At 44.8% G+C, this 16534-nt stretch overlaps 1 protein-coding gene across 6 annotated transcripts in view; it reads right to left on the reverse strand.

The window, feature by feature from the left end:
• Positions 1-878: 878 nt before the first annotated feature.
• The window catches only part of crebbpa (CREB binding protein a), a 46135-nt gene continuing 30479 nt past the window's right edge, over positions 879-16534 (reverse strand). For 2 of the 6 annotated variants that reach the window (XM_067582551.1, XM_067582534.1), the window contains exons 12-31: positions 16203-16324; positions 15020-15232; positions 14354-14686; positions 13879-14034; positions 13040-13211; positions 12212-12330; positions 11807-12046; positions 11492-11580; positions 9593-9673; positions 9020-9076; positions 8217-8294; positions 8037-8104; positions 7386-7536; positions 6261-6407; positions 6028-6141; positions 5750-5915; positions 5461-5628; positions 5173-5334; positions 4569-4850; positions 879-4381 (exon numbers count right to left, since the gene is read on the reverse strand). In XM_067582551.1, the coding sequence (XP_067438652.1) occupies positions 2177-4381; positions 4569-4850; positions 5173-5334; positions 5461-5628; positions 5750-5915; positions 6028-6141; positions 6261-6407; positions 7386-7536; positions 8037-8104; positions 8217-8294; positions 9020-9076; positions 9593-9673; positions 11492-11580; positions 11807-12046; positions 12212-12330; positions 13040-13211; positions 13879-14034; positions 14354-14686; positions 15020-15232; positions 16203-16324 (5123 nt within the window). In that variant the 3' untranslated portion in view covers positions 879-2176. The remainder of the gene's footprint in view (positions 4382-4568; positions 4851-5172; positions 5335-5460; positions 5629-5749; positions 5916-6027; positions 6142-6260; positions 6408-7385; positions 7537-8036; positions 8105-8216; positions 8295-9019; positions 9077-9592; positions 9674-11491; positions 11581-11806; positions 12047-12211; positions 12331-13039; positions 13212-13878; positions 14035-14353; positions 14687-15019; positions 15233-16202; positions 16325-16534) is intronic. The other 4 variants (XM_067582570.1, XM_067582560.1, XM_067582542.1 and 1 more) reach the window with 4 other exon arrangements.

The following is a 16534-nucleotide window of genomic DNA, read 5'->3' on the forward strand; positions in this document are numbered from 1 at the left end:
GAAAATCCAATCTGTTGTTACTCTGAGAAATAAGACTGTCTTACACAGAAACTGCCAAAAAAAAAACCCAAAACAAAAAACTTTAAGCAGTCTGTCAGATCATAAAATCATGTACAGAAACTGGGAGGACCTAAAAAAGCATCATTATCTTGTTTGGACTGTAACATCCAATAAAATAACTTAGACCACTTCAGCCTATTCCTTATAATCTGATTTTACTATGTTGACAATGAGTGCAAAGCACAAAATTCTGTTTACACCTTGTATCTCATCTGTGCTATTTTCTCTTTATTCTGATTAACTTCTTACTCACACATGAAATACCTGCACATCGCAAAAATACTGAAACAAATACATCAGGCACTTACAAGTGCTGAAAAACTTACCATTATTGTAAATTGAGTGTCAATTAGACTGCAAGTACAGTGAATAATTAGAACTCACTGTGCTGGGCCATAAGCGGAATCAGCAAGATTTGCCTTACACCGAAGATTGAAAGGGTTTTTTTTGAAAATCGTTTATTATTGATGGAAGTGGATGAACTCCATCAAATAAAGTTGTGGGAACAGATTTGATGTTTACCCTCAACCCCATCCTGCAAAACTATTCAACATGCAAACATTCACTTTGATCTGAAACTTCTTAACACACCTTTGTTTTCAATTTGCAGAATTTCAGGGAGAGAATACTGTTACTTTAAGTGGTAATCTAAAAAGAAATCTAGAAATAAATGATATTTCAGGGAGGATATGTGCAGACACAGAGCTTCAATCCCGATGGACATCTCTCTGAACACCATCGCTAATTTGTCCATCCGCTGACTGGAAGATAAAACACTGTTGAGCTCAAACAAACACAAACCAACAGGAGGAGTGATGCATCATTATTTAGTCAACAGAGTACTAGAATTCTTCTGTTGCACACAGTTTATTTAACAATATGGTATATAAGTAAGAAATGAGTCTTTTACCAGTTTATACAGTGATTTCTTTCTTTCTTCCTTATATTTATAGTATTTTGCTTAATAACTTGATTTACAATAGGAGAAAAAGTAAATCCCCCTAATTCAAGTTTTTGTGAGAGAGGAATGAGCGTTGATAACATTTAGTTTTCCTCAGGGGGAATCTCCAATGTGCCCTTCATCCCTAGATCGCACACACAGCTTAGTGTAAAATTTAGAGGATGGGGCGTCATCCGAGATGTGGCCCAACCGGTGATCATTCCACCTCAGCTTAGGGGGCTGGTCTTTTTCTCACATTCTCTTTACACTTTACAACATCTGTATGACAAAAAAGTATGACAAATTCTTTTTTTTTTAATGTCAAAGCAACAATTTTCTACACCTGCAAGACAGATTTTTTCCAAATTCCAGGCCACTGAGATGTAGGTTGCAGTCCGTGTGTTTCTTTTAGTGACTGTGAGGGTTTGTGTCAGTGTCTTCATGTGCGCCTGCATACATGCCCGTGTATACACAACCTGCTGCAGTCCGTTTCCTATTTTAATACAACTGAGTGCTCTTCATACACACAAAGAGGAAGGGAGCCGTCTCTGTCCCTGAACGCATCGTCTTGGAGTAATGGTACAACGTATGATTACAATTGCCAGGAATGACAGCTTGATAAGAGAACAAAAACCTGGCCCAATTCCCAGACAAATTATTTTACAGTTTAAACACAAAAAAAAATGCTTTGTTTTTTTTTTTTCAAAGGTACAAAATAAAAAGATATGAATAATATAATGCAATTGTACATTTTCTTTAAAAAAAAGAAACGAGAAAGGCATGAAACCATACCAAAACAAACCAAAAATAAATTGAGTATTGAGCACATTTGGTCTCAACCAAAAAATATATTCTTTTTGATTTAAATTTCATTTAAGAAGCAACTTGCAAATCCCTCAACATCTTAAGGAAGAAACACCCATTACTCGGGTTTAGGAAACAATTACATTCCCTAGAAGTGTTGACTTATTTTTTTTTTTTCCCCTTGACCAAATTTTTTTTTCTTTTTACAACAGTTGAAACTTTTTACATGTCAGTACAAAAAAACTTTCTCAGCCTTAGAAAGAACAAACAAAGCCCTCTAACGGGATAAAGAGTCTGGGGGGAACTTGGAAGAGGTGTGGGAGGATGGGTCCCTGGGAGAGAGATTGTGTTCTTTAGTTCCCAGCAGAAATGCTACAATCCCTCCACAAACTTCTCCAGAGTGTCTCCTGTAGCATCTCCCACCATCCCCAAGTCACTGTTCAGCCCCCCTCTGTTGGGCGTATTAAGCTGCGGCAGCATGGCGCTCTGTTCTGGTGTCCCCAAGTGGTGGGGGGAACCCGAGTGGGGTGGAGGTGGGTGCTGCGGCGAGGGCTGTGGCTGGTTCTGGACCTGCGGTGAGGGACTGGAATGTGGCGTCTGCTGTGGCTGCTGCGAGGGTGGACAAGGGGACTGAACTGGTGCGGGGGAACGGACCTGGTTGCTGAGGGTGTTGGCTAGTGCAGGCTGGCCAGGGAGGTGGGCTCCACCCTGGGGCTGGCCGGCCAGCAGGTGGGTCTGGGGGCTCATGGGGCTGGGCTGGGCAGGAGAGCCCATTTGCTGCTTGAGGACGGCCTGCTGCTGCTGCTGGGGAAGTTGCTGCTGTTGCTGTTGTAGCATTCGTTGGTGCAGTAAGTTCTGGGTTGAGTCCATCCCCATGCCAGGCTGGGCCATCTGAGCCATGGGTGCCTGCATGGCTATCTGCTGCTGCTGTTGCTGCATGCGGAGCTGGGAGTACGAAGCTGCTGTTCCCTGCGCCTGAGCAGGGAACTGGCCTGGGTGGCCCTGAGGCATCACTCCCTGTTGTTGCTGCTGCTGTTGCTGCTGCTGTTGTTGTCTTAAGAGCTGCCGACGGTAGAGCTCCTGGATCTGTTGGCTGGGGTTGTGTGCTGCGTTCATCAGCTGCCCTTGAGCCCCTAATGCGGCCATGCCCTGAGCAGGAGGCTGCTGGGGCTGTTGAGGGGGCATCCCCGGCCTCTGCACCGCCCCTCCTGGCATGGCCATGGCCTGCATTGTTTGCATACCAGGTGGCTGTTGCTGACCTGCCTGCTGCTGCTGTTGTGGCTGGTTGGCATGGTACTTGGCTGTTCGCTGTTTGATAAAAGCAGCCATTAGCTGAGGGTTTGATTTGAGGATGTTGAGGACTTGCTGCTGCTGCTGGGGCGAGCTGGGAGACTTGAGGGTACGCAGAAGGTCCTGGAGGGCGTTGGGTGCTATAGCACCGGGTCTCTGCGGTGTCTGTGGACGCGCACCAGGCTGCTGTGGTATCAGCATCCTCTGGGCCGGCTGAGGTTGCTGCCCCGGGGGCATCATGGCTCGCTGCATGGTCATGGCCTGCTGTGAGGTCTGGCCTGGGACGAGGCCTGGTTGTTGAGTCTGAGCTGCCTGCATTGGCCCTGCAGCTCCAGGCCACTGTCCTGGGGCCATACCAGGTTGCAAGACCTGTGGTCCCCGTGGCCCTGGCACCATCTGCATGGGTGGCTGCATTGGTCCGGTCATGCGCGGCTGTGGCTGCTGGGGGTTCATGGGCAAGCCATTCATGTTGACCCGGTAGTTCTGCTGGTTCTGCTGGGCCTGTGCCATCATCTCGATGTGCCGTGCCATCTTGACAGCAGCAGGAGGAGGCTGCTGCGGTAGCTGCTGAAGTTGCTGGGGTGGCTGGGGAAGAGGGGACTGCTGCTGGTGTAGAGGGGAGGCCTGGGGCCCAGGCTTGCCCTGGGACACCGCTGCTTGAGGCTGGCCATTGCGAGGGGCATTGGGAAAAGTCGGGGACATAACGCCTGCTGAGTTGGGGGTCTGTGGCTGGTTGGAGAGCGGCTGCTGAGGCGTCTGGGGAGTGTTGGGCTGGGCATGGGAATTGGGAGTGCTGGGGGCAGCTGAAGCCGGTGGGGACGGTAGCGGCATGGTTCTGCCTTGCATGGTAGCCATTCTTCTCCTCATCAGCTGAGCCTGTTGGAGCCTGTGCTGCAGCTGCTGCTGGCGTAGCTTGTGCTTGATGTTCAGGCAGAATGGGACGGGACACTTGTTCTCCTGACAGTGCTTTGCATGGTAACAGCATAAAGCAATAAGTTGCTTGCATACAGGGCAACCACCGTTGGTTTTGCGTTTGCAGCCCTTGGTGTGCTGTACCACTCGCTTCATCTTCTGGCAGGACGGCAGAGAGCAGTTGGCATTGCGACACTGACAAGCGTGGACCAGGGACTGGATGCAGCGTTGGATACTCAAGCGCCGGCTCTCCTGTGGGCTCTTGGAGGCTTCTCCACTCTGGCTGTTGTTGTCGTCGTCCAGGCCGAGGCCCCATTTGACCATCTGGTGCTCGTGGCCCTTCGTGTTGTAACAGTTGATGCAAAGATCAAAGTCCTAAGAAAAGGGAGAGCGACAGGGACACAATGATTAACATGTGTCTAACCAAATCTGATAAATAGACTTATCAAAAGTTCATCAATATCATTCCAAACAACAATTTAAACACTGACAGATTTCCACTTACAATTATTTTTTAGTCCAGTTTCAAAAAAAACAACACAGTAGAATAGTAGTAACTCACCTCGCACACTGTGCAGTGCCAGCGTGTCTCCACATGGTGCTTACACTCGTTACAAGTGTAGACGAAGCGATCTTGTCCCTGGTTGTGCAGCTCGACCAGCATGCACATGGTGCTCCACTTGCACCTCCTGAGGGAGCTGAACTCCCAGTGTTTATCCCTGGCCAGAGTCAGGAAGGCGTCGCGTCCATCCATCAGGTCACAGGAGAGCATGGGGTCAGGGTCGATGATGGGTGGCAGGGTGTTGACCATTGGAGCCGAGTGGAGGTGGATCACAAAGAACACCTTCAGCAGACCAAGAAAGAAACACAGAAAGTATTAGAGAAACGAGTGTGCAAATAGATTCAACAGTGTATTTTCTAAAACACCACAAGTAGTCCAGGATGTATCATTTACTCTACTAGGGGCTTAAAAATGAAACAATACTGTTCAACTTAATTTTGTGGAATCTTTGTGATCATTTTCTTTTTCAAAATTTGTTGTTTTAGGAGAAATGTTGCTATACTTGAAACTATTGCCCATTATCCTCCATTTAACACACACACACACACACATTCATTAAATGCCTGTTAACAAAAAACCTTTATAAAAACAAAACAAGTCTGACCTCTTTGTGTTTCTCCATGGTGGCATAAAGCTTCTGGGACAGATCATTAGCTACATTCGGCATCCCAGGCTTCTTCTTATTGGCTCGGCTCACGCTGCTCTTGTTTTTATTGGTCTTCTTGTTGTTCTTCTTCTTAGCATTTTTACTGTCACTTGGCGTACCCTGAGGGTGTAATGCAATGGCAGACATTAAAAAAAAAAACTTGTTTATTTGAGGATTACACAACAATATTAAATAATTAAATTGACTCAAATACCACATTATCAAACAGGCACAAGGGGTTTTTACCTCAGGAGTTTCAGAGGCAGCCGTGTTCTCCTCTTTCTTCCTTTCCTCCTCCTCCTGCTCCAGCTCCTTGATGCTCTCCTCCAGCACGTTGGGCCAGAAGTCGCCTTCAAAGTAGGGCAGCTCATTGGCGCTGGTCAGGCGGTCCTCTGTTGCCTGTTTAAAGATGTCCTAAGAGGAAAGCAAAAAACATCTCCCTTTACAAATTCATCAACATTCTGTATGTCATTTTTCCATTTTTTGTTCTGAATATCAAACCATTCATCCAGAAATGGAGAAAATTTTCCTTTACCTTGTAGTCATGCAGGATCCTCTCTGCGAAGGCCTTGTCTAGCATCTTCCTGTACCACTCCTGCAGCCTCTTTGGCTTGGGGATCTTCTGGTCAGGAGGATGGCAGTGGAAGATGTAGTCGTCCCCTTCGCTGGGCGGACACGCCCAGATGTGGCCCTGGGCATACCTGCCGACACACACATACGCCCAAAGTCACACCAGAGAAATGGTGTAGAGTTGAAAGCCATTACAAAGCTCTGTGCCGAGACTATTCCCTCGTGTTGTAATAGTCGGCTTACCCGAGTTTCTTGACATATTCTAGATAGCCAATGAGGATCTCGTGGTACACTGCTGTTCGTAAAATCCGAGGTTTGAAGAAGTGAATACTGTCAAGGTATGATATGTAGACCCGTCTGCAGAGGTAGAGAGAGGGAATAAGGTCAGTTTCACCCATAAAAAAAAAAAAAAAGCAGCTAAAGTGCTACACACGATAATTAGTTATTATCATGAAGTTATTAATAGAGGTACAGACCTAGTGTTGGGGAATGGGCACTCGGAGCCGTACTCCTGCACATGCATGCCAAAGAAGCACACATCTACACCGTCAATCTCCTCAAAGGCGAAAAGTGCTTTGGTTCTGTAGGGAAAGGTCTCAGGCATTTCACCCGTGTCCACGAACCTGTCGTCATAAAAGAGGAAACAAATATTAAAAATGTGTCAACAGCATAATGGTGATCTCTAACTCTAATGGGGAAACTACAACATTAATATCATACTCAGTCTTAGTGCCACATGTTGGGAGGATCTGCTCTGAATCCCAAAATACTCTTTACTGTTTTGCTTGTAATTACTGGCCTATTAAATCCTGGATATGAAACCTGACCACTGCACACGTTTAACTCTCAACACAGTTGTGGACTGTGCAAAGTTGAAGATTATACGTAATAGTTTCCCTTACTGTATTTGGACAAGGAGTATGCTACCACAAAATTATCTTAAAAATCTAAGAGAAAATGTTCCGTGGGTGTATAATACAGTATATAAAACTAGTTTTAAAAAGCATTTTTACCCTGTTTCATTGACTTCCAGGAAACAAGACCAGCCAGGAGAAGCTGTCTATGTGTCGCTGCCTTTAGCGACAGTCAAAGAGCATAATGGGACTATTCAAGTCAAGTGTCCTCCAGTCAATAAAAAGGAAACAACCTTGAATCGGTCAACCTGAAGATAACAGGTTCTTCTCTAAAGGGGCCTCCTCCCTGCAAGGATGGGACGAGGAGCATCGCAGACTTTGATCTTGTGTGATGAACGCGACAAGAACGCTCAACACTCCCCTCTGAGGTACTCAGGGAGGGTGTGCACACCATCTTGTTAAACATGTCGGTCCTACAATCATTCTGAGTGGATATAAAAGCTTCATAGAGGGCGTTCAGCTTCGTAAAGCAGGGACAATAAAAAATAAGCTCAGAACAAGCTGTGCGCGTACATTTACAAGTCAAAGAGGGCGAGACAGGTATAACACATCTATAACATTATGAACTCCCCGTCTCAATGGTTGGATATCTGGTTGCTTGGTTGCTTTGGTCATGAAAAAACATTCGATCAAAAGGTCATTATAAATATTGTCTTTAAGTCCTCCTGTCCTCGCTGACGCTCTCACCTGGCTTTCATGCCTGGTTTGACCTCCACCGTTTTGTCGGAGCTCGCCACCACTCGCACAAACACCTCTCCAGCCTCCGGGTGGTTCTGTCTCTTCAAGTATTTATTCACACGATCCTCTATGTACATTCCCAAACGTGTTGACTGCAGCCCTACAGTGAGCACAAACACACAGGAGACATTTTAGAAAACTGTTAATTCTGTGAACTTTCCAGGATGAAAGAAAAGCAGGGGGTTACATTAGGTCTCAAACAACCCACAGTAGCCTTCAATCGAAGCAAAAAAAAAAAAAGAAAGAAAGAGAAAACCGCTAGATCTGGTGATTTTGACGAAAGCGGAGAGTTTCTCGTGAGACAGAGAGAGCTCGAATCTGTTAGCGCCACATGTCATAAAGGTCACAGGGCAACAAACACCAGAGAAGAATGCCAGTGAAACCACAAGGCAAACAACAAAAAAAAAAAAAAACACACAAGGCCATCACTGCAGGAAAGCCACTGGGAGAGACATATGCAGCCCACATGCAGATGGAGGTGGTTCATATTATTCAATGCTCTTGAGACAAAATTTTGAACACAGTATGAAACACAATCGCGAGAGCTGATTCAAGGACCTGAGATTTAAAAGTGTATGAATAGAGAAGAAGAGTACGAACGTTTTGCAGAAAACTTGTTTTCCTTCCGTGTTTTTCCGCTCTTCTTCAAACAGTTGTCACAGATGAATCTGGAAAGGGAGACAGAAAAGTTACACATTAATATGATATGCATATTCAATTATGCGTATTCACCGATTCAATTATTAGTCAAGCTAGGAAAACTGGGGGTTAACTTCTTACCCGGATGGCCAAATGACCTCGTAGTGTAAGACGCATATCTGATGCATCTTTCGTCCACAATCTTTACATTCAACGAACCTGAAGGAAAGCAAACATATACATGAGACTCGAAGACATCTCCACATTTTAAACATATTAAAAAGTCACAGATCTCTTTTGGTTTGCCACTTCTGCTGCATCGTCTATATCCTGTATCCTCTGACCTAGGTGACTTGGCAACATCAAATACTGTCCCTGTTCTCAAAACAGTCCGAGTTGTGCTTGTTTGTATGAATGTTGACATCTTTAACTGCTGAGGCAGCGAGCGACACAAACATCTTCATTCCACTTCATGTTCCTCCGGTCGTTACGCACTTGCAAACCAGCCGATGTAAGTGCGCCTTTGTAGGAGGTTTAAAAAGTAAATCGAGCATTTTTTTTTCCACACTTCTTTATTACAGTATGAAAGGCATTCACTGTATGTCAAAAGTAGTCAGGGCCTGTGTTCTCTGATGGTTAAAAACTCATTGGACGGAGTTTTAACATAGAGTTCCACTCAGCAGGTGGCGCTGCTGAGTTGCCCTGGGGCTTCACTGAAAACCAAGTGATTGATCTGAGAACTCCAGAGAGAAAATATGCGGACTGTGCACCATAAGCACAAAAACAAAGCCAGATGTGGGTGGCAGAAAAAGAACTTTAAAAGATGTGATCCTGAACACATAAGTAGGAAAAGCAGTAAAATAATTAGAAACAGAAAGGCCATGTATCTCAGTCAGTGTTAGGCTGTCTCGCTTGAACGGGAGCGGGGGTTTGTGTCTACTTACGGTTCAGGGTCGAGTACGTCGTTCTTCTTCCTTTCAAACTGGTCTTTCGATATCATTCTGAAGTGTCGGGGGAAACAAAGGAGAGATGAGAGAAAGGAGTGAGGTAATGAGAAAAATAAAGACACAAAGACAGAGAACGATCCAAATCTAAAAAAAAAAAAAAAAAAAAAACACACACAGATGCTTTCTTTCTATCTTCAGACCTGGGCTCTGTGTGCTTGTCATTGCTGGTTAAGTCTGTGTGGGAGCCTTGAAGACAATTTACACAATAGATTGCCTTGAAGGTGAATGTGTGAGCATGTGGACTGTTGTTCTGTAGCGCTTCAATACTACATTCATAAAAAGCATTGTGATTTTGCCATTTTTGCCATTTTCTAACATTGTATAGGCCCAACAATTAAATCCAATACTGCGAAAAGTAGAGAAAACCCTTCAAATGTTCTTAAGCAACACTCTAAATGTCTATAAGCGTCTGTTTTGAATCCGACCTAATGGAGATTAAGTGAGAGGGACGTTTGCCTTTGCTGTTCAAAAACTTTATGTACCGGATTTATCAACAGCAGGTTTACTTACGTCTGTGGCTGTGCAGGATCGTCTCCTAGCGTCACGCTCTCCCCCTGGATCTCATTGAAGCACTTCTCACAGAAATGGTACCTGCAGGAATACACGATCAACGTTCAGCACATGTAACGCTACACATGCAGCTGATCAGACGACAGTTAAGTGGAGCTCCGTGTGTTCCTTTTCACTGAACTACTACGAACGTGGAATATTGTAATGTTCAGTATTAAGTTACTTGTTTATGTGTGTACGATACAACTTATGGGTTGGTGGGGAAAAAAAAACTGATTCACATAAGAATCACAATTCTGATCATCTAAGAATCTGAATTGATTTAAGAAATATTAAAACATTTTTCTAAATGTTAATTTATAACATGTTGACAGAAAGAAAAAGGTGAAACTCAACTGTGAGGGCAGTGCAGCACTTTGACAGTTTACAGCGCACACATGCTGGAGTTATCTTGTAGCTCATCTCCAAAAAAGTCAAGCAGTTGGGTACATTTGTTTTTAATTAAATTTAATGACTCAATAATTACCTTTGCAAGACGAACGTGAAGTATACTGTGAATACTTTCTATGCCGTCACCCAGAGATTAACACTAGCTAAGTGACAAACTAGACCCACTGCGTGACGCATACAGAGCTTAAACAACGTCAACCAACTCTGGTGAGACGAAGAAAATAACTCAGTTGTGTTTCATCAAAGATTCAGCAGCGTGGACGCTGACGGCTTTCCCCCTGGAGTCAACGGTGCAGCAGAGAGGCTGCTCTCCGCTGCTGGAGACGTGATGTCAATAACAACATGGCAGAGCATCCCCCCCTCCTAATTAATTCATTAATTATTAATGCTGTCAACTATTTAAAATTTTAAAAAAAGCTGCTGACTGTTAATAACTGCCAGTTATGTTTCATATTACATTGAAGTGAATGCTTTGGCACACATTGTACTGGAGTAAGACTAACAATAGTGCCCCCTTTTCTATTCATTCAATCAAGAATCCCTTTTGAATCCAGAATCAATCCTGAATCGAACTGAACACCAAGAATCAGAACTGAATCTCGAGATTCCCAAAGATTCCCACCCCTGATACGACTGTGCACAAAACAGTGGCTGCCTTTTATGTTTTATAATAGACAGGGAATCCCTGAGCTCCTATTGAGAGTGTAAATGGACTGCACTGCATGAGCCTCACGCTGTCTGTCAGGCTCTGCTGTATCACTACTGCTGCTGCTCTTCGAAGTGCCCAAAGTGTGAGAAAATAGCTGCAGCTACACGGTTCATGCAGGAGGGGGCGCAAGGGAACGTGGTGCAAGCAGTCGTCTGCTGGCTTTCAACAGAGAGGAAAAGGCAATGATGAAAGCTGTTTGTGGCCTTCACCAAAGCGTTATATTTTCATCTGTCGTACAAGAGAGGGGGGGGCAGCAACACTGAATTCACTCTGGATAGATGCTGAGTGACAAAAAATAAATAAATCCAACAAACTCATTTGCTGTTTTAAACTGTCTGACGCTCTGTCGGGTTTAACGTCTTTGGAGTGTTTCCCTTTATGTGCCATGCTGGAACCTGGCTGTTAACAAATGTTGTGCCAGGACTGGGAGGCAGAGCCGTTAAATCTTTAGCTGTCGGGATGACACTAGTGCCTGGATCACTGTGGTCCCTGTAGAGCTACAGAGGAACAAATCGCAGGTTGCAGGGAATGGGTAATACACTTCAAATGGCTGCATTTATAGCCCATCAAAAAAGCTTGATAAGCGACTATATGCGTGCAAATGTGTGACTCGTATGAGATGATTCAGTGAGATCAAGATTCCAGCTGGTGCATTATTTTACACCCGACACACAGTTGAGTTCACGGCAACCCATAATAGATATACACCGACAAACACACACACACACACACACACACACCTGTTCTGATAACTGTAGTATGTGCCTCCAGTGGGTATGGTGCAGAGCTGCTTGCCATAGCAACAGAGGGTTTGAGGAGAGAACTCGTACTGCAGAAACAAATGAGTTTGGTCAAAACTTCTCAAACTAAATCTTTACAAAAAATTCTTCCTTTCCAGAAAAGAGTGAAACTGTTTTTCTTGAATGTCAGCAGAAGTTAGCGATGTGTCATGGTAACTTTGCAGCCAAAATACACAATTATTCATCTGAGAGCTAAAAGTAATTTATGCTTTTTAATATTCTATAATTCCCAGTTGTCTTCCTGCTCCATCTCACCTTCCTCCCGCAGCAGTAACCCAGGCCCTGCATGACGGGGTCGATCTCTGACTCGAACACCTCGGCCAGCTTGGAGCAGTACTTGTAGACGCGGGAAGTCTTGCGGTTGTACAGCCAGGCGTTGTTGAACATCAGCCAGACGTCGTCGACGTATTGCCAGGGCTCTTGATACTGGCCCGTGTCAAGTTTACGCTTTATTGTGGACAGGTCGATTGGGTTCTTAACGATGTCAAAGTAGTCCTGGAAAGAGATAAGGGTGTTAGTGTCGCAGACTAAATTGCTGATACGGTGCTGCTGAATTATGATAATCAACATTTAACAGCTCGCTACTAATACTTGCCAACATATCGATTCAAAGGTTTTGTTTTTAAGAGAAAACATCAGGTGTGCATGTGTGCTGCCTACCGGGATGCCCAGAAGCATGGGGTCTACTGGCTGTCTGAAGGGCAGCGACTCAGGATCCTGCCTGTAGAGAGACTCCAGAGTTGGCATCAGAGCCTGGCGCAACTCCTCTGGCTTAAAGACTGGAAAAAGAACAAGGAAAAAGCAAGTTTTAACACATATACAGTAAGAGTAGAGGTAAAATGTTTACTATACATGAAAAAACTGAAGGGAGAGACTATTGTGACACATCTTCTGCCTCTTCTCTCTATAGTTTTGAACATTTTCTGTGTTCACCATCAAACGCTACACATTTCTCTTGGAATCTGTCAAATGTATTTATGACAAAATTCAAAACTGGCTTCAAGGAGACTCTACGTTTTCAGATCTGGATTATGTCACCTGTTTCTAATCATCAAACAGCCAAACAACAAACAGAACAACTCGTCAACACCAACACTCATGTTACACGACTGTAATCTCAGTGTCTGACTAATGCTAACGACATGATGGTGTCTGTTGCGTGCTTGTGCAAGGAGTTTTGATTACTTCTCACTTCAACACACGTTGCTCCTTGTAAATCAGTTTTAACTGACTATCATGATTTGTTGAGGATGTTCTACCAGCCATCGAAGAAGGCTTACGAGAGTCTGGATGTTGTTCAGAGTCGGTGCCAGACTAATAATGTTTTGATAGTAAGTTTTACTGAAACTCAAAATAAGTCATAAGTCACAGTTGGCAAAGCGCGGCTGTATTAACATTACTGGCGATGATGAAAATCGTCTCTGTTTACTGAGCGGATCTTGTTTCTATCGGTCGCAGATTTCATTCATCCCTTGGCATCAGACTCACTTTTCCTCCGTGACTGAGAGGGAGATGAGGAGGTCGTGCTGTTGGCTCCGCCCTCCTCCTCTTCTTTGGGTTCTGTCTTCATTTCCGGCTTTTTCTCCTCCACTTCCATAGGCTCCGGCTTTTCCTCTGGCTCCTCCTTCTTCACCAAAGTCGAACCAGAGTCGTCTTCAGTCTACAGACAGACAGCAAAAAACTCATTATACCGTGGTCGTGTTTTTTTGAACGTAATACTCAGATGGGTCGGATGACAGTGTGGGTTTTTTTTCCCGTTAAATAAGACTCATAAAGTGAAAAATGTTTTTTCTTGTCATTTAGCTCTGTGTGCTTCTGAGTCATGGAGGGAAGATTGTGTTCTCGTTCTCTTGAACACATCATAAGTTAACAAAATACTAAAATCTGTCTTTAGAAAAGAGCAAGATTTGTTCAGCTGTAACTCTGCCTACTTTACATTCAATCAACAAGAGTCCTGATTGTTTAGAATTACTGAAATGTTTGGTGCTAATGGCAGCTAAGGAACACTAAGCTTACTAGCCAGAAGTAACAATTATACTGTTTACTTTAATTGTTGTTTACATTGTTTAATATAAACAGAATCATGACCGAGGAACACTAATATCAAACATGTTAGTCCAACACTATCAAATACATGGATGGATTCAAAATGAAGATGCAAACTTGAGCTACTCAAGCTACACGGGCTTTATTTTATTTAAAAATGTTGGGAGGATGACTCAGCGGAGAGAGAATGCACAAATGAGTTCAAAGCAGCATGAATTAATGAATAAACAGATGAATCAGTTTAAGTGTACTCGAACACATCTCACAGCTTTTCAACCCACCTCCATCTTGGGCTCAGTTTTGCCGCCAGCGGCCTCAAAGTCCTGTTGGTCGTGGTGTGCCTCCGTTTTCACCTCCTGGGCAGGCAGATCGGCGCTGGCGGCTGAGGCCGGTGTGGGCACCCGGTTTTCCAGACTGGCGCCTGGTTGAGCCGACAGCTGAAACACAAGAGGACAGAAGCGGAGAGAGAAAAGATGATACATGAGGTATTTGCAACAGCTTCACTGCCTTTTTTTTGCATGCAGAGTTGAAAGCTACGACACAGATGAACACCTCCTATATTCATGTCATTCCTCCCTTAAGTTGAAAAGAGATGCAACATTCCCGTTGTGATGGAAACAGTGGTGAAGATGCAGTTATCAGACATAGGGGTGAATGTGGATGGGACGGGTTGGTACATGGCAGTCAGAGGGATGGGAGTTTAACAAGGGGAGGAGTGGTCAGAGTGGAGGACATGCGGAGGGGGCTCAGTCTCACCGGCGTGGTAGGGGGCTGAGGTGGGGGCTGCGTCTGCGCTGCCGCGGGGAGCTCCGCCTGGGTTTGGGGCTGGGTGGGGCAGGGCGGGGTGGCACCCTGGGCCGGGGCGGGGCCAGGGAGGGTAGGGGTGGAGCTGCGACTGGAGGGCTGGGGGTGCGGCAGGTTAGTGACCCCCCCAGCCGTGGAGGCGGAGGAGGCAGCAGGAGGAGGCGTGGAGTGCAAGGGGGTTTGGGAGGAGGCTAGCTGAGGGCCCAGCGAGGGGCCAAGTGCATTCATGGGGAGGTTAGCGCTCTGCTGCTGCTGTTGCTGCTGCTGCTGCTGCTGCTGCTGCTGCTGGAGAGAAGGATACACACAAAGGGAAGGCGAAAACACACACAGACACACACGCACGCACACACACAGACACACAGACAGACACACACACACAAGATAAGCAGACAAACATACAGTCATAAGGTCAAACAGACAAACACCACACAGAATTTGGGGTTTACAGAGCACCTTGTGATTGGTATGAGAACAATTTAAGACCAATTAGTGCATCGTATGATTGGTTAAAGTAGAGTTTAGGTCCCCAGCAGCTAGTTGGAATTAGCACAACTTTATTGAACTCTATTTCTAAACAGGGAAAGTATTATCCAAGCTCACTACATCTTCATGTCTCACCTGGGTGACGGCAGCCTGTGCGGGTGGCTGGCCCATGCCGGGCCCCACAGTGACATTCATGGCACCCGTTGCAGCGACGGCAGCAGATCCTGGAGGGAACTGAGTTTGAGCCACAAACTGTCCTTGGCTGGCCGTCTGACCCACCATGTTGCCGCCGCCGTGACCGGCCATCATACCCTGGGCTTGGGGCATCCTGGAGGGTGACATGCCCATCTACAAGGCAAGGAAAAGAAAGTGTTACTGTGAAGCATAGTAACAGTTTCCACTGAGCAAACCAGAAACATCAGCCACAGTAAAAAGATTTATCACATTAAAGGCAGCAGAATAATAATACAGTGATGGTGTAGGATGAGTTTCTTTCCTCTGAAATAGGCATTTTAAGTCTGTGTGTGTGTGTGATAGTGGGTGGAGAGCTGCAACAAAGTGTTTGTTTTTGTGTGTATGTCAACAATAAGTTCTTGTTTTAGTGGAAAACAAATGGTTCATGGGGATTTCTTTCTTTTCTTTATGGCCCTGCGTGTTTGGTCTCTTCTAATCTATGTCCTCCAGAAAAAAAAAGAATGTACATGAATGAAAAAGGAATCAACTTTATTCCTCTGAATCTTGTCCAGTTTTAACTAATGACAGGACAAGCAGAACAGGATTTCTTAGTGACAGCACAGTTTAGATTTATTTAATTTGTGATTACAATAATTAACTGTTTTTATTTAATTAATGAATCTGACACATAATCTATTGGCTTGTACTGTGAAAATGGCCCATGCCCATGCGAATGCGAAAATATATAGTTTTTATAATCTTTTAATCATTAATCAGACAATTAATCTGAAGATTGATTAACACAATGTGACTATATTTCCCAACAAGATCCTAATCAACACACCAGCATGGCTTTTTATTGACCGTTTTTGGCTTATCAAGGGTACGTATGAAACAGTTAAAACAATGTAACCATCACAGTCTGTCCACCAGACCACTGATAAGTTACTGGGTTTTTGTAATTCTTAAGTATTTATATCACTTGAAAAATGTAATATCAGTTGCACAAATTAGTGAGGCCGTTATTAACACACATGGAAACAGACCACAATTGGATGTGAGCTCAGTACTTTATATGCCTGAATGTGTGTGTCTCTCTGTGTGTGTGTGTGTGTGTGTGTGTGTTGCCCTCTGCCCTCCTCACCGCTGGGACGGAGCTCATGTTCACTTGCTGTGGGTGGTTCATGGGTGAAGCAGCTCGGGCTCCCATGGGTGTCTGGGATATCTGGGCGTTGGGCAGAGCCATGTGGTTGAACTGGTTGATTCCTGTACAGAAGAGCGGACCACAATGTTCATTAATGGAGACACACACACACGGAGTAGAAGCATGACATCATGCCAAGATAATGATGAGAGTTTACATTCCCCCCCCCCCCCCCCCCCAGACCTCCACATAGACTTTCAGTACAAGTAAAAGCTTTACATGTTTCAATTCTCAGTGATGTTAAACCTACTGTATAGTTCTGCTTCACTAAA

Source organism: Thunnus thynnus, chromosome 3 (genome assembly GCF_963924715.1).
Source record: "Thunnus thynnus chromosome 3, fThuThy2.1, whole genome shotgun sequence".
NCBI classification, from domain to species: domain Eukaryota; kingdom Metazoa; phylum Chordata; class Actinopteri; order Scombriformes; family Scombridae; genus Thunnus; species Thunnus thynnus.